Source organism: Mixophyes fleayi, chromosome 9 (genome assembly GCF_038048845.1).
Source record: "Mixophyes fleayi isolate aMixFle1 chromosome 9, aMixFle1.hap1, whole genome shotgun sequence".
In the NCBI taxonomy this organism is placed as follows: domain Eukaryota; kingdom Metazoa; phylum Chordata; class Amphibia; order Anura; family Limnodynastidae; genus Mixophyes; species Mixophyes fleayi.
Genome location: NC_134410.1, coordinates 28,796,873 through 28,824,841, shown reverse-complemented (window position 1 = coordinate 28,824,841; position 27,969 = coordinate 28,796,873). Strand labels below are relative to the sequence as shown.

Genomic DNA, 27,969 nt, shown 5'->3' with positions numbered 1-27,969 from the left:
GGTGCACCACGTGACTCCAGCGGTCACATGACCGGGTGATGTCAGAGGGTCCTTTCATGAAGGGGATCTAGCCGTTTCCGCTTTGGTATCACCCGGTTACAGTGTGATCTAGCAGAGGGTCTGCGGCCAGCAGGTGAGGAGAGCACGGAGTACTGTGCGGGGGGACTCGTGCCTGGGCCAGGTCCTTGTACCTGTAGGTGCACAGCAGCCTGAGAGCCATAGATTGGCCGGGATCATGTGTACTGGTGAGGGTGGTCCTGGGGGGGCTCAGCACAATGCCCATGTCACCCCCCCAGGCCGCTTCACTGCTGGAAAGTGTCCATTACATTGTAAAGGCCCGTATGTAACAGTATATCTGAGCCTACCACACACCTATGTATTAGGTCTAGGGCTTTATACCCGGGAGCTTCTAGTGTTTTATTGTGACTGTCTGCTTCTCTTTGTTATTATGTGTCTGGATTTGTGTTTCTTCACTAATGACCCTTTTCTGCATAGCTTGACTTTTGTTTTTATTGGCTGATGTTGCTATGTATGTATGTATGTATGTGCACATATATATATATATATATATATATATATATATATATATAATTATTTTTTTTCAATTTTCTTTTTCTTAAAAGGTGCTTCTGGTTCTTAGATTTTTTTGGAGGGGAGGCTTCTAGCCCAGACATAGATATTGCATGGTTAGCACTTCTGCCTCACAGCGCTGGGGTCTTGAGTTCGATTCCCGACCATGGCCTTATCTGTGTGGAGTTTGTATGTTCTCCCTGTGTTTGCGTGGGTTTCCTCCGGGTGCTCCGGTTTCCTCCCACACTCCAAAAAACACTGGTAGGTTAATTAACTGCTATTAAAAAAATTGACCCTAGTCTCTCCCTCTCTGTCTGTGTGTGTTTGAGTGTGTGTCTATATTAGGGAACTTAGACTGTAAGCTCCAATGGGGCAGGGACTGATGTAAATGAGGTCTCTGTACAGCGCTGCGGAATTAGTGGCTCTATATAAATAAGTGATGATTGCTTTGTGCATACCTGGAGTAGGTTGATGTTCACCTAAATGCCATTGTGTTTTGTTGACTTGACCCTGACTGGTCTAGAGCTATTTCTTTGTTTTGGCTCTGTAGGGGGTCGTAGCTAGACAGTGGATGATTTGGCTGGGTCAGGGAATTGAGTATAGGCAATGGCAGACCTTTCTTTCATGGTAAATTGTGGTCAAGTGATGTTCAAACTAGCTCCATTGAGTGGTCCAGGCGATGCTTGGTCTGTTTGTTTGATCTGGCTCTCTGCTTGGGTTGTGGCTAGACACTGGTTGATCTGAATGTGTAAATGTATGGAATTCCTGTCATGATTTTGAATATAAATAGGCTTTAGTTTTGATAATTTGGTGGCTTAAATCTCATGCAGTTTTGCAAGAAAATGAATTTCTTTATAAATGTTATACACATGTAAATAAAGTATTCTTCGTTAAAAGCCACATTAATCAATTTAGAAACAAAAAACAATGGGTAAACTGAAATATCTGCTGGCTATACAGAATAATAACTTTTGCCTCTGAGTACTTTTTACTGAAAATGTAGAATTGGGTATTTTTATAAAACTTATATTGATGAGGTTTAGTGTAATTTACTGTATACTTCAAAACTGGGTACAGATGGTCAAGTATGAGAATAAGTAGTAGGGCTAGGACTAGAACCTATAGCAAATCAGAGCATTAGGCAGGTGTTGAATTCCCCAGACATCACCGCTCTGGAGGTATCATCATCACCATTTATTTATATAGCGCCACTAATTCCGCAGCGCTGAACTCACTCACATCAGTCCCTGTCCCATTGGAACTTACAAACTAAATCCCCTAACACACACACACACACACACACACACACACACACACACACACACACACACACACACACTAGGGTCAATTTGTTAGCAGCCAATTAACCTACCAGTATGTTTTTTTGGAGTGGGAGGAAACCAGAGCACCTGGAGGAAACCCACGCAAATGCGGAGAGAACATACAAACTCCTCACAGATAAGGCCATGGTTGGGAATTGAACTCATGACCCCAGTGCTGTAAGGCAGAAGTGCTAACCACTTAGCCACCGTGCTGCCCGACAAGGCACTTCACAGTACATTGAATTAATTTCACCCCTAGTAGGTAAGTTTAAAGTTGTGCCTAGGTCATCATGAAGCCTGTTTGAGCATTCTAAACATTAACAGTGTAGAATAGTGCTGTGAGTCTCCTGTCAAACCTACACTAAAATATATGAAATGTCATATATCAAGTTTAAATAGATCTTATAGTATTTTTCTCCAGGCATCACGCAGTGTTACTATATTAACCTGCTTTTACATGAAGCCACGGCATTGCAATTTTTAGGCTTAATAAATTAATGAGACAGGGAATTTATAGTAGCTCAGCCCACAAAATGGTTAGCTGCCAGCTTTGTGTTTAGGCAACAGGTCAGGTTTAGTCAGTACATACAGAGCAGCCATTATCTGTTATAAATGACCTCTATATTTATTGTCACTTTTTTTTTTTTATATATATATTGCATTGACTTTTTTGTTGTCCTTAATGTTTGCTGGGAACAGCATGATACAAAAGTGTTATTTTACATCTCATTCATTATTTTATTGTATGGCTTGTTCATATAGTATTTGCATCTCTTTTTTTGAATCTTTTGTCGAAAGATATAGCAAACTTATCAGATAGAGACAACAGGCATCCATGATTCACCATTTCTGAAGCTTTTGTTTTGTGCGGTATTTCTAAATGATAGAAGATAATGCGAATATTCTTTCCTTTGTCTTTTAAGTATTTTGACTGATGTAAATAAAACATGAATTTACATAAAACTCATTAAAATAGGCTTCAGTGGATGAGGTTTTCGTTATGACACTGATATTGCACCATTGGTTGCTTAATTGAGATACTGTAGAAACATTTTCCCATATTGGCCTTTGTTTTGGTTGAACCCTTGTATGAGACTTGTGTGTGTGTTCAGCAGCAGAGATGATTAAACTGAGCACTACATGGCTCTGATTAGAGGGGAATTCCTACTGACTAATCTCCATCCTAGAGGATTAACAGGTTACAGCTGGCATTCCTTTATCCTCCAGGGAATCGCTTATGATTCAAGCTTATGCTAAGGCTTCTTTGAGACAGGTTATCTGCAGCTCCAGCAGAGTACAGGTTATTGGTATTTATTGTATTTTGCATAATGTACAACTGTGTACGTCACTGGGAATCTCTGGAACAGGTAACTTAGTGAAAGTGTCGGTGGCGTTCCCTCTTTGAACCTTTGAAGCTTACAGTACTGACAGATGGACTGAGTGATACGTGACAATGATAGGATGGGTCTGAGCTCTGCGAGGGTTTATCATGGTTGGTGGCAAATAATGAATAAAGAGGTCAGCAGCTGTCATAGTATGTGGAAACTTCTCCACTGTATGGTTTGTTCAAGCCTATAAAAGTAGGGATCTTGTGGCAATGTATAAAGAGCAGTAGACCAAACCCTTATACATTTTGCTTTCAAAGCTTATCGAATTTGAACACATGTTTGATCATGGGGTAGGTTTATTTTCTGTGTAGATCAGATAATTGTCTGTCAAGGTCTAAATGAAGATGTTGCAGTCTTTTGATAGATGGACTGAATGAATCTACATGGAATCGGCAATGGTAACAGAATAATAACCTACAATATGATGTCATGTGGAATTCAAGAGCCACTCGGTCAAAGTCAGGAGCCCAGCAGGGTCTTTGAATGGGTCAAGAAAGATTTAAAAAAAAAAAAAAAAAGTTAGGTATTGGCTATAATTTTTGTTTGTTGGGAGGAGGCTTGATCCACGTACGGCAAACTTGGCGAGATCCAAATGTTTGTGTTCAAAGTAAAAACTGCATTCTGATTCAGAATAAAGTTGGCCGCATGTACACATCCACTTATTTTTTTTTCCCCATTTCATACTGCTTGACTGCTTGTGGATTTTAATCACTGTTAAAATACTACTCAATCAGCTTCAATCCAAACGTGTCTGGTTGAAAATGTTTTCACTGAAGACCATCGGATTGTAGGTTCCTTAAACTGTCTGATAAATGGAATTTATTCTCAGCCATTCAACATGTCTACCACTCTATTGTTTTGTTTTTTGTGAACCGCTCAATATCAAATCTGATTTGATTGTAAAGTATGGGGTTGCTCTACTTATCTGACCTAAAGGCATGGACATTTGACAGTAGCCTGCACACACAGCAAACAATAGCCCTGGACTTAAACCAATATTAATCTCTTGTTAATGAAACAAGCTACATTTCATTAAGAGAAGTACATCTATATATATATTAATGGTCTGTTCAAAGACCTGCTCTGGGGGGGGGGGAAAGCTTACCCCCCCCCCCCCCCCCCCCCAAAAAAAAAAGCAAGAAAACTAACATGCTCTTTGTTATACAACACACTTTACACACACTATGCATTTACCAATACAAATCATAGTAATAGTATGCTTTACTGCATTGATAAATAAAACAAGTTGTCTTGTAAAGTTTAAAACACTGCAACGCTACTCGTTTCATGAGAAACACATTAAAAGTGGATTGGTGGCAACAGACCATTGACCACACATATTAGGATCTGTCCTTTTTGCCCAATTGCTGAATGGCCAATTCCACATCCAGTTTGGGAGACCATATCGGGCAGACCGTCCTGTAAAGCCGAATGGTGAAATAATATGTGACTTCATTAATGCCAGTTACTGGCCAACTGCTCTTATGTCTGGGATCAAATTAAATTGGTCAATTTCAGCAATGATTTTGTCTAAGTAGGTTAAACTGACTGGCAAAATAATGTGTGCCATTGTTGTAAGTTCCTATAGTAGAAAATTCAACCCCCCTTCTCGTTTAAAACAACCTAAACTGCAGCATTTTCAATCACTTTGTCAAAATAAGTAAATGAGCTAAAATTCACTTTTAAATTGCACCTGTTGTCTATGTAATGTGGAGACAAACGTATCTCCACTAAGATCACTGAGGTAAGAGGCTCTTGGCTTGAGTGATGTCACTGGTTCCTAGTGTATTGGCTTACTGCATTCTAATGAATAGCCCACAAAATGGCCACCTTGACTAGGAGTAGGTGATGGGCGCACTTCAATTTTTGGAGATTTCTTAACCTCGTATAGCACCAGACCGTGTTCAGACTGAGTATTTCATGCAGGAATATATATCTGAAAAAAACCCCAAAACAAACCACATTTTGATTGAATTGATTTTCTCCCGCTGGTCACGAGGCGTTCCTGAATGTGTAATTAGTCTTGGAGTTAAATCCTCTGTCTCCCTGCTGAGCCTGGGGAAAAATGTCTACAGCATGAGATACGGTGTCAGGAGTTCAGAAATGTGAAACACTTTTAGTGCAAAATACATCCAGATTATTTTATTGACTCTCTTCGCTTCTGCACACGTCACCATTGCATTTCCAGTCCTCATATTGCAGGCGTATGTTGTCAGAAAAACATTCACACACCTAATGCGTCTGGAATGTGGGACCTGGCACTTTATGCTGTTGGAGTCTTGAGGAGGAAACATTAGATGTTCTGTTTAGAATGTATTTGTGGCACATTTACTACCAGAATTTTGTTTTCTAATTATTACGATCAGCATTTTACATCTGGGAAGCTGAACACAGTGTATCGGCATATACCGGGACAGCTCAGCATAAATAGATATCTGTAATGCTCAATATATTCCAGCAGTGTTCCTTTATAGAATACACAGTATAGCAGCATTGCCAACATATAGGACTTTAATGCTGAGGCATCTTGTAGTTTTATGTGCTGCCACCCTTAGTACAATTATATGATGGCATACATTGGCAGCAATTATTTTTATGTGAATGCACTTTATATAGTGAGGGGAGAATACTGCTTACTTTAATACCAGGTCATGGCTGGTTTCACAGAACAAAATTATACAGACATGATTTCAGGTCTCGTGTCAAATGTGACCATAAGGGAACGATTTATAGAAGCCACCTCTTACTACTTTTTGAGTGCCAATGGCATTAAAATTGTTTTAGAAACCTGCCCACTGCAGCCCCAGGTGCATTAGGAGCTCAAGGTAACCAAACTGATTGGATTAGTAACAGCCTCTACATAGGTGGTCGTCGTTCATTTTCCAGGACCCTGTAAATAGCTTCAGAAGCTAGTCTGTGTACAGTCTATTGTAGATTGTTGTCAGTGTACCTGCAGTACCGGGCCTCTCGTTTACCATCTCATTTCTTCCACCTTACAGGACATCTTGCCTGCACAAGTGCACAACAATCCCACAACCAGAAAAAAAATACTGACAATACATACACCAGGCTAGTGTTATTCTTGAGTCCCCGTTACAAGTGGTGCCTGTATAATAAAGAACTACCTTTTTGCTCTTCCCACTATTGTTCCTTTTGGCTCAGGAGCCTCTGTACAACCTTTATGCTCTATATGAGTGATCAACAGGTGGCCTCTAAGGCCTTTTTCCATTCTTGCACTTCTTGTTGGGCGGTGGGGATCTGTATTACCAGCTAGTCTTGCTCTAACTTAATGCGTAGTTTGTGTAAACATAATGATACCATAATAGAATACAATATCAATAGGAGTAAGTGTTATGGCTCCTTTAAAATTCCTCAATGCTTCTCTGTAAACGGTATGTAATGTGTGGCCCTCTTGAGTAACCAGAGCCACACATGAGGTCCTTTAAAAAGTATCCCTTCGCCCCTCACTGCTCTATATTGTTATCTTGTTTCTTTTTGTACAAACAAAGATTAGAGAATAACTAAAAATACTTTATATTATGTTTTGATCTTTGCTGGGTAAATTCCAGTCACCGGGTCGCTAAAATATGTGCCCTGGTAGCTGCATATTGTTGGACTGGAGCCATGATGTCGGTCCCATCACCAGTTCACCAACCAGGCATTTAGCTTTGACTAATATAACACAGTAAACAGCTGGTACTACTACCATGACTGAACTTGACAAACTCTGGTGAGGACGTAACTGGGGCTTTCTATAGGAGCAAGAGCGCCTCTGTCCGTAATTGCCAAATGTCTGGGTCTCATTCTAATGGTTCTCAGCAGATTCATTTGGTTGGGCAAGTACTCAGTAGTGCTTCAACCTGATTTTTTAAAAAAAATATAATTGTCTGATGCCCTATAAAAATAAATTCTACACCCGTCTGGACAACTGTGCAAAGTGTTTTGTTTTTTTGTTTTGTTTTTTGCACTGGTTATGTGTTGGGCATAGTCTGCGTTTAATCTGATTGATTAGGCTGTATAGCAGGGGTAGGCAACCTGCGGCTCTCCAGGTGTTGTGAAACTACAAGTCCCAGCATGCTTTGCCAGTAGATAACCAGCAGATAGATGGCAAGGCATGCTGGGATTTGTAGTTTCACAACACCTGGAGAGCCGCAGGTTGCCTACCCCTGCTGTATAGTGTATAACATTCTGAGCAACTTATTACTAGTAGACGTTTACCATTCAAACTGGAGCTGTTACCTTTTGAAATTCCCCAAATTCGTTTTGCATGGTGATCTGTTTAGTTTAATTATCAATTGTATTCATCATCAGGGAGGGTGATGGATAAATGATTCCAAAAGCTGGGACATTATAATGTGGAAAATATTAAAAATATAATTAGTATTTGTATGCTTTTAAAAAGTTACTATCAAAATCTTTTTATTTGTTTAGTCAATGAAAATAGTAATATAGTTAAATATTTTTTAAAAAAAGAATTAGTTATGCGTATTATTTGGTACTGATGTTCAATAGCATATATAGCATATATTTCAATCTGCACTGTCTGTGTAATTCTTAACAATTGTTTCAATTTATACACTGGTGCTTTGGGATCAGGAAAAAAAAAAAAAGGTTTTCGTGTTCCTAAAACATCCAATTTGGTATTTTAAAACATTATTGCAATACTATCAGCTTGTTGTTCAATCTCTTCTTTGTAGCATTATATTCTTGACATGCTGTTCAATGTTGCAACATTTGAAATCCTCATTTGGTTATGCCAGCGTTTGTGTATAGTAGATACTGCCATAGCATAATATAGGTGGTTATATAGACCATTCCAGACTATTGACCATTTTTTGGGTCTTTGTTATGATGCGAATACCTGCCAATGTATGTAATGTCATCAAGCTTTAGGTGTAAATGACTAAAATGAAAAGGTTTGTCATGTCCATAGCAAATGCATGGGCACAACCAGTCCTTGGGAAAACTGTGGAGGATTCACAGGATTTGTGGGGTTTGCTTGGTGGACACAGATATTGTATAACATTCATAGTGAGAAGATCACTATCCACAACATAGAGATCAAGTATACTAGGAAGCAAGCTGGGACAGGGGGTCGGCAGTGAGGCACTTTAGATTTTGTTTAGAAAGAGCTTTTAGTAAAATGTTTCCATTCTTGGCTGGAAGCAGCAGCACTAATAGATGATCCCAGGCACAAAGGACCCAGGGCATTCCAGGGAGGTATCATGTGCGGGACGTTAAGCCTATGGTGAGGGTGATGAGCTGCTGGAAGATAAAGTCACTTCTAGACGACATTGCTTTTCATCAGCCCAAATTCTGCCTGAAATTCAATGCAGAGAACCTTTCGGTGCCTAAAATGGCTGATAACGGGGGATAATCACACCAGTGAGGTTGATTGCAAGGTTACCTGCAATGTAGCCAGTGTTCTCCCCTGCACCTATTTCCCGGGTGCTCCGTTTTTACTAGCCACCCGGCTCTTTTAGCCAAACAGAGCCCTATTATAATATAACAAACCATTGTTGCTCCTATTATAGCAGGCACTATCTGAGCACTGCAGCCAGCAGTGTGTGTTAGACCACTGACCAGTCCTGGCACCGTCCAACATTTATCAATATTATTGCAAAGTATTACAACTGCCCTCACCTGGGTACTTCTTAATGCCACCCGGGTGACAAAATCTTCTGGGGAGAATACTGGTCACAAATCTTAATTTCTCTCGGTGTTTGGGGAATTTTATATGTATATTTTTAAAAATTCTTTGGGTTGAGGGTGGATTCGCTTAGCTGTGAGATGCTGCCAGATATCGCCTGACGATACGGTAGAGAATCTTCATTCATTTTCACTCGCATCTCTACGGAACACGAGGAAAAGTGAGCTGAGATTTTAGTAAAAACGGTGACGTGTGTCTTGCGGACTGTTCCGGGGAAACCGCGGCACCTCGTTGCCAGATGGATTCTCCCCTTATAATGAGTTTAATTTCTTTCTTTTTTTTTTCTAAATAGTGACTCTTTAAAGGGGCTGTCCAGTTTCAGATGACTTTATACCTATCCTTCTGCAACTTTTAATAGTCTATCTTATCTTTTTCCACCTGTGTTTGGGCTTTACATATCCTGATGTAATCAAACAGAGGTGTTTATTTCGTTGCCCTGGGGTATTTTTCCCATGTGTTCCAGTTTTTCTATGTCAGACCCCATTTTTTTTCACCTCCATTTACCTCTCAGTGATTATTTTGCGAAATTTCAGGCTCCTGATGTAACAAAATCAATTGCAGAAGTTGGAACAGGTTCATAAAATTGTTTAACTTATTTGGCTCCTAAAAGGACATCTGACCATTTTAGTCCTGAGCAGACTTAAGGTCATATAGGATTCCTGGTTTTGAATTTCTAAGTGATATGACCCAACCTGCTCTCTATATACAATTGTATCAAATGCAGCAAACACAAACTCGAGAACTACCTAATGACAGTAATATATGACAGTAATATATGACTAAAAATCACAATTTGGAACAAAAAATAAATTTTATTTGATAAAAGTTTTTGGATGGTGCATACAAGCTAATAAATTATTCATGTCAAGCTGGAAACCCTTTAAATGCAGTTTGTTTGTTTTTATTCTTAGTGTATCTAGTCTGATCTGTGCAATATTATTATGTAAATATGCTTCTTCTTTTTTTTCCCCCCTCCTTTTTCTTTGTACTATCTTGAGATTTGATGTTCTACATTTAATTTAAACTATTTTTTTTCCCTGCCCAGGTGGAAATGCCTCACTGCTTTGCCTATGGCTGCACGAATCACAGTGGGAAGCTTCCCATGGCAGTCTCCATGCACTCCTTTCCCAATGAGCTGCCTCTGGCAGAAACCTGGGTACATCACAGCCGCACAGACGTGGGTAACGTGCAGGAATTTGTACGGGACACTCTGATGAAGAACCCAGGGCACTTTGTACTGTGTTCAGAGCACTTTGAAGAGGGGATGTTTGAGATGATTGGAGACTCTCCTCTTATTCCATTCGAACCGAACCACAAACGAACGAGGCGAAAATTAAAGGTCAACGCGGTGCCAACACTGTTTGCCACTGGGGCTCCTAAGCTACGCAAGCAAGCAGCTCATCATTCGAAAATACATGAAAGAAAGCAGGTAATAGTAAAAACCTCAGCTTTTTCAAACTGGAAACCATTCGTGTACTAAATCATACTTGCCAACTCTCCTGGAATGTCCAGGAGACTCCCATATCTGCCCACCTCTTAGTGAAGTGGGCATGTATTTTTTTTTTCTCTCCTTATACTTGAAATTTGAGGACTTTTCAGATTCTTTTTCTATTATTACGATAAATAGTACTTTCACCAATTTTCCCTTGAAAAAGCATAACATGTCACTGTATGTGGGGTTCAGTAGAGCGTGGAGGTGTTTTTGTAGACCGTATGGGCCAATGGTGTAATATACCCATAAAAATATCACATCACATAACTGTAGCCCAAGTCTGGTCCCCATAGCAGAGAAATCCACCATGGTGATTGTTAAATGTTCTTTGCCCTCCAGCCAAGGTTTCTGTGCATGGCAAGGTAGTTAGTCCAGGAACTGAATGGTCCCTGGTTGCTGCAGTGATTGTGCGGAGTATATGGTCTAGGAATACATGACGACTATTATATGAGCATCTGACTGGCATGTTGTGTGGTGCACAGGCCGATGGGTTGTGTGCAGGGAACAAGCTGGTACAATAATGAGGTCTGTACTTAAACTGATCCCATTGTCCGCCGCAATAGAGGGACTTAGAGCTGCATATGTGAGGGCACAGGGCTTGGTGTGGCCTTCATCAGGACAGGGCTTAGTTATTTGGGTTCTTGTGTTAAGTACTGGAGTGAAAATAAAATAAGAGATGAAAGCGATCTTCAGGGAGGAGCACATGGGTCATGTGCTTGTATATCCTTAAGGGAAATATTAAAAAAAAATAAAGAAATAAATAAAATATATATATATATATATTAGACCTAGACAGATAATCACACATTTTTCTTCTATGTTATAATATTTAATGGCTCTTTTGTTTCAGCTCTTGGATAATCTTCTTGAGCAGCAGAAACGACCCAAGCTAGAATCTGACCAGACAACCAGCCCATCAACATCCCAGGACGCTGCAAAGGAAACGGTATAAGATAACAATTCAATACATTTCCTGTGCAACTTTTTTTTTCCGATGCTTCTTTTCAGTCGGTTGTTTAACCCGGTTAAATCCACATGGTACTAAAGTAGAAGTTGCTAAGCTCTTAGTACAGTTATTACTGTCTTGTCTTATAAACATACTCCTTTATGATTGGTCCAAGACAGACAGGAGATCCATTCTAATCTTGCATAGCTAATTGTGAGCATAAACTCAGTGATGAGTCATTTCTAATATCTATTAGTATAATCTACCATCAACCATGGCAAACTCCCCATATAATACTTCACTATTACTGGAAGCCAGCCGCATCAGCCCTGCACCCGCCCCAGTCACTACCTTATGCAGCATTGGCTTACAGAATTTTCGCACAAGACATAGGTTGTGTGACAGGCTGTCAGCTTTCCTTTTTCACATAAAAAAAAAACCAAACAACCAAAAAAAAATACATAATTATACAAAATATGAAGTATCCTAAAACATAATTTAACATTGTGTTAATTAAAATGGCAGGATTCATTTATTCTTAAAATAACTAATGTATTACAAGGAATAGCATACAACTACTGTGAAATGTAAGGATAATATTTATTGAACACTAGGGGGAGCTTTGGCCCATATATTCTTTTGTCATCACTTTTTATATGTGCCCAGGTAGAGACAAGCTTCCTTTGTTCTATTTAACTCATCCATTAAAAAATGAGCCTGTTACTACTGCTTTCATTTAAGTCTTTAATATCTTCTGATATTTCTGCTCCCATACCATGTATTCTTATGTGCATATACAGACACAGCATTTTATCCACATGCTTTAAAGATGACGTACACCACCCTTGTTTGCGTTGCTGATTGCTGCGTTAATCTATGGGAGACATTTGTGAGTTGGTTGGGGACATTTATTGCTGTATAGAGTGGAAAATGATTGCTTGTGAATCCGTATACTGCTTTCTCTGGGCCTGAATTTTGCCTCCCCCTTTCAAACGGCTTTATCACCCTAAGGAGCCTATATTCGTTTTTCAATTTTTATCCAATTGCTGTCACTGGAGCTTAATGTACAATAAATCCCATACAGGAGGATGATGGCCTAAACCATCGTCCAAGAAAACCCCAGTTGTGGAGAAGAAAATTGCTTCCTCTAAAGTCCCAATTTCTGAAGGAAAGCTTCACCCCAGTCCCCAGAGCGTTACAAAGAAAGGTATGAACAGTACATTCTATTTGTCTTTGTCCTTTAGTTCAGAATTTATGGACACCCTGTGTTCCTTGGCAGGTATCCACGTTATTGTATGATCCGCTTAGAATAGGTAGCTCAGCATTTGTATAGCTTGGTACAAGCAGTAACCGGCAGCTACTGTGTTACAGTCTTGTCATTTTGTTCAATAGTTTTTCTGTATGTAATGCAGTTAATTAACCCATCTTGTCAGCCCATTTGGCTGCTATTGGTTTATGCTCATGAAAGGCCTGTATTTAGCCAAAGACACCTACTTATAGATGAATAGCAGATGCCTGCCATACTTGCTGTAAACCAATATTTAGTTTTATATTCCTCTGAGCCACAGTTAGCCTTACTGTTGATATTCCTGTGTTGATGAATTGTTCAGGCACTGCAGTGGATCACAATTTGGATGACGCAACATGCACAAGATGCCACAACTAAGCAGATATCCAGCTACAGCAATGAGTTAACCCTTTCAATGGCTCCACCATAGGACTAAGATTATGGCTGTCCAGTGCTTATAGGACATGATATTTGGTAAGTCTAGAGGGTATATTTACTAATCTGCGGATTTGAAAAAGTGGAGATGTTACCTATAGCAACCAATCGGATTCTAGCTGTCATTTAATTAGTGCAGTCTACAAATTGACAGCTAGAATCTGATTGCTATAGGTAATATCTCCAGTTTTTCAAACCTGCTGTTTTGTAAATATACCCCTAAGGCTTCCATATGTGTACCGTCCAGTTGTTTCTTGAACAAATGTGCACAGGAGTCTCTGAGGTTGCTTTGCACCTAGGGTCAGCAGGAAAACCTGGTGATGTGATCGCCTGCATGTACTGCAGTTTATATGATCTCCACTCACTGCCACTGTGATAGAGCATATGTTTACATGCTATAGCATAAGCTTAGATTTCAATTAAACATTGTTTACTAATAAAGTGCTAAAAAATACATATTAATCTTTTTGCTGCTAGGTAAAATACTAATAAAAGAATGACTGCACTCTTTTGATACTGCTGAAATAAATTCTCTAAATATACCTATTATCATTTTAGTTGGTTTTTCAACAGTTTTGTATTTGGATTTTATCTTTATTACATATATAGCAATAAACGTTAGTGTAACATTAAAATAAAACAAAACGTATCTATTCAGGTGAAAAAACGGGGTAGAATCAAAGCTACAAACTTTATTGCTGTTGAAAATGTAAAAAATGGTTGGATCGTCCAGAAATGCAATGTATGGCAGCAGAAGGGTTAAAATATGTTGGGTGTTTTTAGCAGCCCTAATTTTTGTAAATTCTTCTTTCATAATAATGTCCCCCATAAGCAAACTGTTTTGCAGTAATATTGGTACTGTTTTTACAGTACCAATATTACTCATACCATATAAACTTCCTGTACATTTACAGTGTTCTCCCCAGCACATGTTTCCCGGGTGCTCCACCCGGCTGTTTTTACTAGCCACCCGGCTGTTTTTACTAGCCACCCGGCTCTTGGAGCCCAACAGAGTCCTGTTATAATAGAATAAACTATTGTTTCTCCTATTAAAACAAGCACTATGTAAGTACTACAGCCAGCAGTGTGTGTTCTACCACTGACCACCAGTTCTGGCAGCTGTGGGCAATAACCTCCAACATTTCTCAATATTGGTGCAAAGTATTACAACTGCCCCCACCCGGTTACTTCTTAATGCCACCCGGCTGGCAACATTTTCTTGGGAGAACACTGCATTTGTATTGTTTAAATCAGTAAGAATTGAAAAATTGCAATGTGAGATTAGTGATGTTTTCATAGAGTGACTTGTAGTTTGCACCATTGGGAACACTGTATAGAATCATATCTTAATGAAATGTATCATGTTGTAGCAATAGAAGCCATGACTGTCTCATAGCATAACTTATGTACTTATAAGTTCACCTAGTGTACCAATGGTTGCCGTTTGTCTATCAGGTGCTGAAGCTGCGTTGGTTTTAGTGTACAAATTGAATATTTTTAGGCAAGGTTATAAAATAAGGGTTTTTAAGGCATGTCTTGTTACAATCTACAGTGGAATGTAAATGTCATCTCTAGGATGGTCACAGTATTCGTGTCCTGCTGTGTGTTCTCATAGCATGGTATAACAGTGACCTTTATTATCACAATGATGCTTGCTATGTGGATGTTGCTGTGCTGACAATCATATGCTGTACTTCCCAGACTCCAGCCACTCTAAACAGGATAGCTGTGTATTTCTCAGACGAAGAATGGGAAATGCTTGAGGAATGGCAAAGGGAACTCTACAAGAACATGATGAAAGAGAACTATGAAGCCTTAATATCACTTGGTGAGAATGTAAATCTACACTTGCCTACAGTATACCAGGGGCGCACGGAGGATTGTCGGGGGGGGTTCCGCCGACCCAAAACCCCCCCCAAAAAACCAGAGAGAGCTGCTCTGTTTCGCCAGCGCTGTCCTATACAGCAGCCGCGGCGCTGTCTAAGAAGCGTCTGCGGCGGTGCTGTATACAATACAGCACCGCCGCGGACGCTTCTTTGACAGCGCCGCGGCTGCTGTATAGGACAGTGGCCACTTAGTGCAGGGGGGGTTTCTAGAGACTCAGAAACCCCCCCTGCGTGCGCCATTGTATACATAATAATCTACAGCCAAACCGGCGCATGCTCGGGTTATATCGAACAGATTTAGGGTCAGAGTTCATGCCCAGATTTGGGGCCTATTGTGTATGATGTAATAAAGTATATTGATATGCACAGGAGAAACTTGTTGTACCTCATGCTCCTGGTACATTTTAGGGTTTTCTTTTCTTCACAGAAGGGAATGAAGAGCTAAAGGGATCTCATTGCACCTATTTACTGCAGTTAACAACCTGATGCTTATATTCTTGAGACCTGTCTTTGTTCACTGTAATTGTCTTGTTATGCAGGGCTGATTTCCTCCCCATTCCCAGTGTCCACTTAATTGATGACCGCGTTGGTTCTCTAATTAGATGCCACATTTATTTACTATTTGCCGTCCTGGCTGATTGTCACACGGATGGCTCCATTACTTCAGCGTTTTATGCCTGCTATTATATCATGGGTCCGGCTGTCGACAGGTCCTACTTTAATGCAGTGTTGCAGTCAAGTGCGATTCCAAGGAACCAGTGGAAGGTGGCTGCCCAATAACTTCATACACTTTAATATTCTCTTTGTAGCACATTGTAAATTGTCACTATACAGACACCCATTTTTAGTTTAGTTTTTATTTATATTTTTTTTTTCTGTCTTTTGATGGGTTAAAAGCACAGTGAGTGCTGAACTGTTCTAGAGGTCTGAGTAATGAATGAACAGGGCTACAGAAGAGACGACTTTGCCTCGCTTGTGTTTTCTGCAAAATGAATATGTGGTCAAAAGACCTTTTCCATTGTACCTTATATGTATTAAAAAAAAAAAAAAGTTAGACTTAAACCCACATTTCTCCAATAAAACATGTTAATTGTGCAGCTTGCACTCCCCACAACCCTTTGTTTCATGAACCAAAGGCCTATTTAAGGTTCCCACAGGCAGCTTTCTCGAATAATTGAAAAGTTGGGTTCATCATGTTTTCTTTGTACAAGATGCACAGTCCCAGCGTCAGAGATAGAGACAAGAAAGAACAGTTGTCACGGTAATGCTGGCAGCAGCAGAGAGTATTTTTGTGTTGATGTTGTGGGAGCTGGTGACCTGTTTACTAGCGTGATGATTTTAGTGAGGACAGGATCGGATGTGACAGGGCAGTGTCCTAATGTGACAGGAGGCTATCAGGAATCCAGACGTAATTGGATAGTAGATGGAGCAGGGTCCCCTAGCAGCACAAAGTGGTGATAACAACAACATCTATAAAAACAACGTTCACATGTGAAACTTTCTAGTTTTTGGGGGGTTTTTTTGTTAATGTTTTATTTGAAATAAATTGCAAAGTGCAACATTTAGTAAATGCAGTAGTAATACAGACAGAGAGGTAAGAGGGCCCTGCTAGCAAAGTTACGATCTATGGGAATAAGCATCAGAAGTCGATGGCTGTGATGGAAGATAATGTACAGGGGTCAACAATCTCCAGGGCATTACACGAATTTGGCCTTTATAAGAGATTCACATAGAAGAAGTCTTGACTGTAAATAAATAAAAATATCTTCTTTGCCCGCAAAGCGTTGCAAAATACCACCTAGAATCCTTCCTCCCCCTTTCAGGATTTAAACTTGCTTTCTATTGCTGCTCTCCAAATCACTTGGCCCAGCTTGAGATATTTTGCATCGGTGAATATTTCTCAATCTCTGTTCAGTTATTAGGGACATATCCAAAAAGACTGACTGTAATAGCTACCAGAGGTGGTTCAAGTAAGTATTGACCAAGGAGGATTAATACATTAGTAAATGATATATTTCAGTTATTATTTTTTTTATTATGTTATGTTTGTAAATTATAAACGTGTAACTTGCAAATAACAATTCCCATTCTAAAATAAATAAAAATTTCAGACTCTGAGATTCTTAAATGTGTATTTAAGCTATTTGGGCTGAATAACTTTTCAAGGTGCTCTATATTTATTTAGTGCTTTCATGTTTACAGGTTACCCAACAGTCAATCCAAACATATTGCTGAAGATCAAGCAGGAAGAAGTTATGCGCTACACAGCGCATTGTTCTTCAGATGACCTGGTGCAGCCAGAAAGTCCCGCTACTGGTGAATGAAGCCTTCTAACATAATATCATGGTTCACCTGTTATGCTGCAAACTGTAAATGTGAGACTTTGTATGTGGTCTGGTGGAGGGCATGTACCACAAAAACATGTTTGAGATGAGCTCAAGACGAAACTTTCATCCACTGTTAGAAGAGGCATTCTCTGCACTGCTGTAAAGTCAGAGAACTTGCAAATGACGTTGAACGTTAATTAAAAACAATAAATAATAGCAACTAGGGAAACCAGGCAATAACCGCCTTAAATTAAACTGAAATATATTGACTAAATTACTTTATTAACAGAATTCAATATTTTTATTTTTTTTGTACACTACATTACATGTAGGAATGTTAACAACTGAGTATACTGAGGCAGGCTCTTGGCATGTTTGTTGTAAACATAGCGAGGATAAGTGAATATAGAAATAACACAGCTGTCTGTGGTTGAGGTGCCCACAAGATGCGCTTATATATGTGGCTGCAAATAACGGTCACAGTTTCCAGACCACCCAGCAGGTCACATGTTCCAGGTCACTCACCAGGTGCACAGGGAGAGTTCTCTACCTGTCAGTTTCCAGAGCAACCAGCAGGGACGCAGGTGTATTGACAACTCTCACATTTTCCAATGGACAATGGTAATGCATTGTTGTAAATGGCGGATGGGCGTTTTGTGAAATAACTCCAAAACAATGCAACTGATTAATATTTTTCCGCAAATCTACAGACCAAGACCTTTAATTTAATATATGATATGCCCTACGCAGACAACGGCATCTTAGAAATAAGTCACTCAAAAAAGTCATACTTTTTTTTTATGCTATTAATATATAGGTATTTTATAAAGACGAATGGAGTCTGGGACTGATGCAGAGTTGGCCTCCAAATGAGTGTAATTTACACTAAAAAGACACGGACGTTAAAAAAAAAAAAAAGTGTTTACAATGCTGTCCGTACAAATCTCAAGATCCAGCCCGGTCAGCACCAGTAACATATGTGCCCGGTTTACAGACGCTTATGTCCCAGTTGTGCTCATGTTTTTATCCATTTGTTTTATGTAAAACAAATGCATTCACTACTAAGCCTCAATAAAAATTGCTTAAACACGCACACAAAAGAATATTATATGTCCAAGTTACTGCAAAAGCACCAGACGGCATTTGCAGTGCAGACAGCCAATCAAAAGCGCAGGAAACCATTCTCGTACACTATTTTCGCACAAACCTGACCACTCGCAAATAATTCTGCTGTCTGAGGCCTATAGACATCTTTTTCCCAGTCTGCATCCGTTTGCTATTGCACAAACATGACCTTGCAGCACTTGACCTATACTAGAACTCCACGGACTCACCCCAAGCCATGCTTTCAGGCACTGGTTGGCTTGAGTAAGAATCATAGAAATCTGTATGGGTGTATATATGTGCGCCCAATTTCTGGATTTTTCATGCAGAACTGTTTTATGTGACATAAGCTATGCAAACTGGCTTAATACTAACTGCATTAGTTTCTCTGTCTTCGGTTGAACAAAGGGGACCATTTAAAATTTGGCGGTATATGTGGGCAGCAAAGGTGGGCAAATCCAGCTTTTTGACGCCCATACCAAATTGATAAGTGATTGCGCACAGAACGCATGTGGTAAGATTGGGCACCGTTTACGATATTGCTGCTTATGTGACCAACATGTCTTTTCCTTGAATCTCAGAACAACGCTCTTTTGCTTATAAAATCATTTAAGTTGTTCATTGCATGCTGACGCATTTGTGTGCTTCCCACATCCCATCTAACTAGGACTCCTTTATTAACATTGCAAATATGTGCAAAACTAGACCGTGATTAGCCTTTATCGGTCTAGTGCACATGCAACCAATGTTTGTAATTGAGCTTCTGCCTTAAATACAAAGCATGTGTTACTGCTAACTAGACAGTTGTGGTATTTATCTCCTTGTTTACATAACACTTAAAATAAGAGAAACTTATAGCAATACATTTTTGTTGTCCATTTTCCTTACTTGCAATATATATTGCACAGTGCTTTTCCCATGATGGCAGCCTATCCAACAAATTACCCATTCATACCTTTCACGTTTATGAACAGTTTGTCTATTTTCTTCTTTCATTTTTCATGATTCCATTCAAAATGCATTGTTATATGGAAATTAGTATAAGGGCAGCAACCGGCCTATAGCAACAGAATGGGGGTTGCATTATTTTGTCATATTCTGAACTTGAAAAATGTAAATTAACTAGAGTAAACTTAATATTGCGCATGGGGCTGTCGCCAGTGCATTGGATCTTAATCCTTCAGATAGCTTTGGTTTCTTAGTATGTACATGCCCTCCTACAACTTTTATTACATTGTTTTGCATTAGTTTTCTTCTGGCTTATTTCTGTGCTTTTCTCCAAAGTATTTATATCGACCAGTCAGTATTGTTTATTATCATTTCCCTTGTATATGTACACAGTTCAGCTTTGTATCCACTGAGCGGTTTTGTGTTGTATTCAGGGGCAACAAAATTAAGCATTTTACTATTAAAGGTTGCTGAAATACAGAATGTAGCCAGATAAGTACTAAATACATATCTTAAGTATCTAAGATATGTATTTAGTACAAGTTTTGGAGGGGGGGGGGTGTACAAGGAAGGTGAAACTTCCATGTAATGTGTGTTTTTGGAGAAGCTACAAAGAAGCATTAGTGACCGCAATGTTTTTTTCTTTTTTTTTCTTTTTAAGGTTATACCAGTGTGGATCCTAATGTTCTATCAAGATTAAAACATGAGGATGATGATTTAAAGGGTGGCCTAGAATTGGAAGAGGAACGGAATGGCTATATTAACCCATGTGTGTAACTTGGACACAGATCTGTTTGAGTATTGTGAATTGTTTTTGTATCCCTCCCTTCCCACCCATCTTTTATGTGTCCTTTTAGGTTATTAAATTTATGTCTCTCTATTGGGTGATGGACACCTCCTGTGAGTAGGCCAAGTTTGGAGTGGGAGGGGCTACAGCAGCACGTGACCAACGTGAACATCTAACCTGAACAGATTAGTGATGTCTTGTCTAACTGGTGCAGGAATAAGGAAGCAAAGCTCAGACCTCCGTATTACATAGAAGCAGCAGCTATTTATATAGCGCCACTAATTCCGCAGTGCTGTACAGAAAACTCATATTATATGTGAATGTAACCTGTCTTATTGCACAGAAACGCCAAAGGATCGCTGGCTGTGACATGGCATCCTGTGTGTCACAAATTGTCACCATATTTGGTACTGTCACTTTATACGATCACATACATGTTCTCCCTCATACACTCTACGCGCACTCACGATACGCTAGCAATATAATCTTCCTTTCAAACAAGCACTCTTCATTTTTTTCCACAATTCTCTCTCCCCTCGTTCCGTCTGTGTAATACAAAACTGGTGATAAGCTGAAAAAGATAGAATATATATTCTATTTAGTTAAATTGAGTTTCTCTAAAAAAAATTCTGTCTAGAATAATATTTAAAATGATTTATTTTTTTTAAACAGATATCGCTATAGGTACCAGCATGGAAGAGGACAACACGGAGACATGGAATGGCCACCTGACTCTACAGGAGCCGGTTTCTATGACGTATAATCTCTCGCAGTGTTTTGGTAAAAGTATAAATGGTGACTTATATCCTGCATCCAAATGGAAGTCAAGAAATGTGTCGGCCAATGGGTTTGCTACACCCCATACCGATGAAAGAGCTTTAAGTCCTATCACAACAGTACATCAAATAGAAAGTCCATATGGCTGGTTCTTTTGTGACAAAAGCTTCTCGCATGCCAACCTGGCACCCAGACAGGGGAAACCCGTAGAGTTGAGACCATTCAAATGCTTAGAGTGCGACAAAAGCTTTACAGTTAAATCTAACTTGATCAAACATCACCGTATTCACACGGGGGAGAGACCTTACAAGTGCACGCATTGTTCAAAAAGCTTCAGCCGCAACTCGCACTTGATCACCCACCAGCGAACACATACAGGGGAGAGGCCTTATAAGTGCAATGAGTGTGACAAAAGCTTTATCCAAAATTCTGTGCTGATCCAACACCAAAGGATCCACACTGGAGAGAGACCATTTAAATGTGACGAATGCAATAAAAGCTTCAGCCAGAAGTCCTGTCTCATCCGTCACCAAAGAACTCACACCAGATAAAGTGATCAAAAGATTGAAAAGTGGGAATGACATACAGGGATTTCTATGTAAATGGGTGTTTTGGAATTTTAGTACATGGCAAAGGCATAAGCCAAACCGGTTGTGGTAGAACACAAGCAATAAGAAGGTCGGCTTTCTCTTTTCATGGGAAGCTAGCTTAGTTGTGCAGTAGATCTCCTAATTGGAATATCCATATCAGTTCTAGCGTATCAAGCTTGCGTTCTAGCACACTTTATTTTGCTACCACTTGAAAAGCGAATCTGTCCAATGAACACTAAGTGAATCGTTCAGTTATAGCTTTTAACATACATTTTCCAAAAGGGTAATACTTGAAAAATGTTTTACGGTAGGAAAAGACACAGACCTCTACATCTCAGACCTTTTTAATCGTATGACCAGAGCAGTCAACTTTTATCCTTTTGTATGTATTGAATATAAAAGCGCTCAGCTGTTTTGTGAAACGCTAAAACCTATTGTTACCACATTGTGTTTGCCATATTACACTTATAAACCATGATCAGTATGTATAGAAGCTCTTCCTCAGACAACTTTAACTTTAAACCAGAGGAGCACAGTTGGAACTACAAGTGTGGTTAACAGTCTGTATTTCGGGACCTCTGACTGTCAAATATGCAATACATTTATTGTGGACCGACTCTTCTGGGGTTTTGGGAATAAAAAGAGGTTCGCTACTGCTTTAAACCAAACGCAACTAAAAACAATAAGAAATTTATAGAACTTTTAAAATAAGTAAACAAAACCTAAATAATTTATGCAATTCAAGTACTCTGTTATAAAGCAATGTTTAACGTATTTTTCATTTTGAATTTGGCTCCAGTCAGGAGGTACAAGCGAAAGTCAGTGTTTACGCTTTTTGTAAGTTGACATTTTTAGTGTTTTGGTAAAATGATTTAAAGAACTGTCTTATAGTATTTTTTAGTAGGTGAACAAATATTCTTACAAATGCAAGAAGAAAAAAAAAATGTAAGTATTCTTTGACAAATGCAGAGTAGTTTTACTTTGCAGGATTCCCCGTAGTATGAGAAACGGCTATATGAAAAAAATGTGTTGAAGGAAAGCAAAGTGTGATGGTGTGTAGTCCATCTTGATGGCTTTTGGCCTTCTGAAAGGTGTTAAGCCTGTGCAAGTTGATTATCGGGTGCATTGTACATGTTTTATATTTTATTTTATATTCATTAAATTGTACCAGTAGATGTTAAGAACTTTTGACTTGTAAAAAGTCACGGGTAATTTGGCTGTTGATTTGTCGCGTTCTTAGCGGAGACGTCACTTACACACTTGTGTGTGTGGACCAATATTGGCGAGACTGTATATGCAATAGGAACTAGTTTCTAGTGAATTCATAGATTGAATATTGTTTACCACACAGGATGGTTACCTCACCTTTCTGTAGATGATGGGATACAAGACTTTTATAAACATTTTAAGCATTCCTGTCTGTTCTGATCATGAACACATATGTTTTTGAACATTGGTATTGGTACACTTTAATTTTGTTTTTCTATTTCGTCAGTGTTTGTAATAACTTTTTTTAATTAGATGCACTTGTACACGTAGTAGGACCAAATAGTACATGAATGAAATAATCTAACACTATTTTAACTCTGATCAGAATGCAGTTCTTATATTGCAAATGGTTGAGCAACAAGGAGCAGATTTTCATGAGTTTAAAGGCACACTAACTATTCCCCCTTTTATATTTATCTATTGTAAGTATTAAAATATGAATGTAAAATGATAATCATGTCGCAGTAGTTTCCCTAACATCTGTAAATGTGGCACCAAGTCTGCTTCAGTTTAGCTTACCTATCAGGCCTTTTTTCCCCCTCTTTCTTCCATAATACCAATATCTTCTCAATACCTTCCTGCCAGTTTTATTTATGTGGATAATCATTTAACAATACAGTAGCACAAGATTAAGATCTAGTGATTGTAATGATGGGCTGAGTTTGACCTCATTGGGGGGGAAGTGTGGTGTCATTGAGGGCTTGGCCATGTCCAGATGTAACAACAAACCTGTGAATGGCTGGCAGACATAAACTCATAGGTTTGATCATAGCTTAAAGAAAGCAACAGTATAACACTACATATAACAAATGCATTACTCTGTATTAGCCACAAGTCAGCAAACAAAAAAAAGGTTAGATTGTCTGGAAACCTACTGCAACGTTAATGAAATGTTATAAAACTATTTTTAATTCACAAATAGTTATATCCTTGAACACACCAAACATTATCAGTATATACATTTTTCTGAGATTTTGCACATGAAAATGGAAATGTATTCTAATTGGGAATACAATGGTTTTCAAGTACTGAGCGATAAAAGTTATCAAACGTGAAAGATCACATAGTTTTGTCACGCGCATACTAATTTAAAATAGTTGCATGCGTGAGCACTTTAATATAAGTTCACTTCTCTATATGCGTATTCTGAATTGCATCGTTTGAGTTATTTACAAACATAGGTGCAAATGTGCAGTTACCCTTAGCAACTTGCTATAATATCTGATGGGTTGCGTCACATTTGCGTCATGCACGTAATTTTTTTTTATTTTTTTAAGTTTGTCCTGTTAATCTAGGATCATCAGAAGCCAATTATGAGTTGTGTATGTAATTATATTTTGTGTTACTGTAATCTTAATTGGTTGCAAACTCAACATTGTGTAGGGCACGTTTACAATCTCTGTATAAGCCCGTACATGGAACAGTTGCTTGGTGCTGTTATCTGTTTGTTTTTTATGCAAAATGTTTTTTGTTCGACCAAATCTACTCTGTTTTAGTAGACTCGATAAGTAATAAAGCAGAACATGTTAAAAATATGCTAATGTTGGCATATCTATGTTGTAAACAGAATTTTTTTTTTTTTCTAAAAATACTTTTTGTACTGAAACCGTGTTTTAAGATATAAACCAGAATCAAGTTGTTACCCACATTAGTGTTCTTGTATTCATTCATTCATTCTATATGGCTCGCCTAATGAAACACACACACACACACACACACACACACACACACACACTTCACCAATATCTGCCTGTAAACAACAACACCATTTATTTATATTCCTACTGATTCCGCAGCGCTGTACAAAGGACTCATTCACATCAGTCCCTGCCCCATTGGAGCTTACAGTCTAAATTCCCTAACATACAGACACACAGACAGAGAGAGAGAGAGAGACTAAGGTCAATTCTGATAGCAGCCAATTGACCTACCAGTATGTTTTTGGAGTGTGGGAGGAAACTGGAGCACCCGGAGGAAACCCATGCAAACACGGGGAGAACATACAAACTCTACACAGATAAGGCCATGGTCGGGAATTGAACTCATGACCCCAGTGCTGTGAGGCAGAAGTGCTAACCACTGAGCCACCATGCTGCCCTGTAAAGAAACCCAGTCCCCAGTGACCTCTAACTCTTTAACTTAATACTTGCCTCTCTCTGTATTCCAAGGCATTTGAGGCTTTGGAATGTCTCTGTTGTCTTAAGTCTAGTCAAAGCCCTGGGCACCGTTTCGTAATGGTGAATTTTATCAGCAAGGCTAAGTTGAGGGAATAGGGAAGGCAGACCCAACATTACAAAGACACTGCTGCCCAGTTTGCATTTTTAGTCCTGCACAGAGATATACATTCATTTGGGGCCTCACCAGCAGAGATGGAGAGTATTTCCTCCACACAATATGCTAGGTACCTACTACAATTAAATAGGAAATGTCAGAAGACCTGTTCCTTAATACCACAGCGTAAGCTGCTCATATTTTTATAATGCTGTTTATAAAATAAATTCTGTTGATTGAGAAGAAAGGAGAATGCACCTTCAGAGTCCTGTTGTTTTAACTATTGACATATCTTAACATCTTAGAAATACTCTTAGGGGGAGATTCATTTCAGCATGATGTGTCTCCCGATCAGTTTATGGCGACACATGGCTCGATATTGGGGCTGAAATCTCACCTGTATGAGGAAAAGTGAGCGGAGTTTCCATACCGTAATGGCCCGGCAATATGCTCAGCCAGACATTGCAGCCAAGTGAGTCTTCGCCCTAGAATAATAAGGATGTGCGTGAAAATCCAATGGCAGCCGCTAGTAAGATTGGCGTATGTCAAAGACCACAAACATATTCAAGACTCTCTTGAACTGGTGAAATTTGATTGAATTTTAAACTGCTACAAAATTTCCTGTCCTCTCTAGCAGCCACTGTGAAGAAAATTCCAAGTGGTTCTTGATCTAAAAGAAACTATTGTGCATAGTCTATCCATATAGAGCCGATCCCATCTCTGAAATTGAATGGAAAAAATAGTTTTGGTCTCTGTTCTTTTAGAAAAACGGGAATATCTACGGCACGTATAAAATAGCGGATTTCTGCATTTAACATGATTAGCTGTAACATACTTCGCGAACTAAAACCAGAGGAGCCTTCTGGACCAAAGAGGGTGACTTCATTAGATTGGAGCAGAAGAACACTATATGTGGTCGACTCCTATCCATTTCTGTGCCGCCTTTTTAGACCCTGAATGTCACACTGGTTTCAGTAATTATGGTGTTGGACTTGGGGGGACTTGGTCAATACTGTAATAACAGATTATTGGCGGGGTTGGTTTTATGGTACATATTAAATGTAATGTAACTAGATAAAACCTGACCTGGATGGTCTTTTGGACATTTTTGTAAACTGTTGCTAGGAAGATGCTATTTATGATAAATTCCATGTGCGGCACTATCTGTAACAATTATGGCATCAAAAAAACCACAGCATATCTGATCTTATAGGCATCCACCAACTGCTAATGGAGGATATCGCACCAGCAATTTTCTTCTAGCAATCCTCTTGCAGTTGCTTTGGACAGCAATTGAGCCCAGCAGGTAAAATATTACTTTAAAGAGATTTTTCAGCTGTAGAACGCCCCTAACTGACCCCTGAATATAAACTCGTCAATGTTCCACTGTGGAAAACTATTGCTGAAAAATTAGCAGTGTGACACTACCCTAACTCTGTGTGTGCAGTGGATGGTCAAACTGCTATTTAATTTTTTTTTTACTTTCTAATTGAAGATTTTATATTGCTTAAAAGATACAAATGATGTTCTGAACAATGGACATTTTTGTTTCCACTCCTACCTGAAATATACACCATTTTTATGATGCAGATGGTGAGTCGTTATTTGCCTCATCTATGCTTGTCCATAGGCAGAGACTTGTTTCCAAACATCTCGCCTGTTGCCAGCGATTTGGTGCTTTCAGGTACTTTAATAACATCATACTTGCTGGTTCACTTACCTTTATAGATGGAACCCGAGGGTTGTTTACATAATTTAGGTTGTAGACGGAGCCAACAGTGACTTGATTTTAGTTTTTGAGTTGTGTTTTTTTTTTTCTTATCTTTCGGAGTCTGATAATATTAATGTTGTATGCAAAACCCTTTTTATTATAATTTGATATTGACGCTAGCCACATGGGGCCTGAGTCATTAAGGCAAAAAAGGAGTAAATGTTCTCTGGGACAACCCATGTTACAATGCAAGGGGTGCAAATTAGTTTATTATATTGTACATAAGTTAAATACTGGCTATTTGTTCATCTAACACACAAATACTTGATAGCTTTATTATTACACTGAAATTTAAAGTTGATCTAGGACATGTCCTACCCCAACTATAAATCTGGCCCCACATTTTTAATTTACCTCCCCCTCCAATGCAACATGGTTTTGCCCAGGTGCAAATGTTACTCCATTTTTATGCTTTGCTCTCCTTAATGACTCAGGCCCATTATCTCTTAAAATATTTTAGAAGCTGTGTAAGCTTAAATATAAAACCATGTATTTGTTTAGACAGTCAAAGTTTTTATAATTCCTACACCGACCTTGATATCCTAGGGAGCATAAATCATAAACACTTAGATGTAGGATGGTGAGGTCCTAGGGGAAAATAAGTGCTAGGTTTCAAGGCCTTAGTAGTGTGGCATGTAGCAGTGATGCCCAGAGGAAGTACATGCTATGACCCCTCCCCCCCCCCCCCCCCTACAGTGCCAAGCATGCCAGTGGAGGGGATATGGCCTGTTGAGGGCGAGTTGGACTGGGTGCTCTCTGTATGAATAACTATTATATTGCTGCCTTTGCAGACCACCACAGTCAGTCACTTGTGTCTTATGAGTTCTCCTATAGTACATTTAGTGCCCAGACCGCATGCTCCACCTAAATTATGCCCTGCAAGACCTCTTAGTGATGGGCTGTGTGCTTTAGGTTTGGTGTATACACTGCTATAGTATAGGCTGTATAATGCAAATTAAGTTGTACTGTATGTAGAGATTCTATTTTAGTAGTTTAGTACTTTCTTGTGAGGTAAGTTATATGTTTTATGCTTTGGTTGGGAAGATCTGGCTAGGAACCGTGTAGGGACAGGTTTGCAGAGAAGTAGG

At 39.1% G+C, this 27,969-nt stretch overlaps 1 protein-coding gene across 2 annotated transcripts; it reads left to right on the top strand.

Moving 5' to 3' along the window:
- The first annotated feature begins 17 nt into the window (after positions 1 to 17).
- On the top strand, positions 18 to 24,487 carry LOC142102349 (uncharacterized). Of its 2 annotated transcripts, XM_075187166.1 has the most exons (8): positions 19 to 133; positions 10,036 to 10,419; positions 11,333 to 11,428; positions 12,513 to 12,635; positions 14,853 to 14,979; positions 17,240 to 17,353; positions 20,078 to 20,185; positions 20,876 to 24,487. In XM_075187166.1, exons 2-8 carry the CDS (start codon positions 10,042 to 10,044, stop codon positions 21,529 to 21,531), a joined length of 1,602 nt encoding a protein of 533 aa, XP_075043267.1. In that variant the 5' UTR covers positions 19 to 133; positions 10,036 to 10,041; the 3' UTR covers positions 21,532 to 24,487. The 2 variants fall into 2 exon arrangements, with proteins under 2 accessions (XP_075043268.1, XP_075043267.1); XM_075187167.1 differs by lacking the exon at positions 20,078 to 20,185 and having other exon boundaries at positions 18 to 133.
- The last annotated feature ends 3,482 nt before the right edge of the window (positions 24,488 to 27,969 follow it).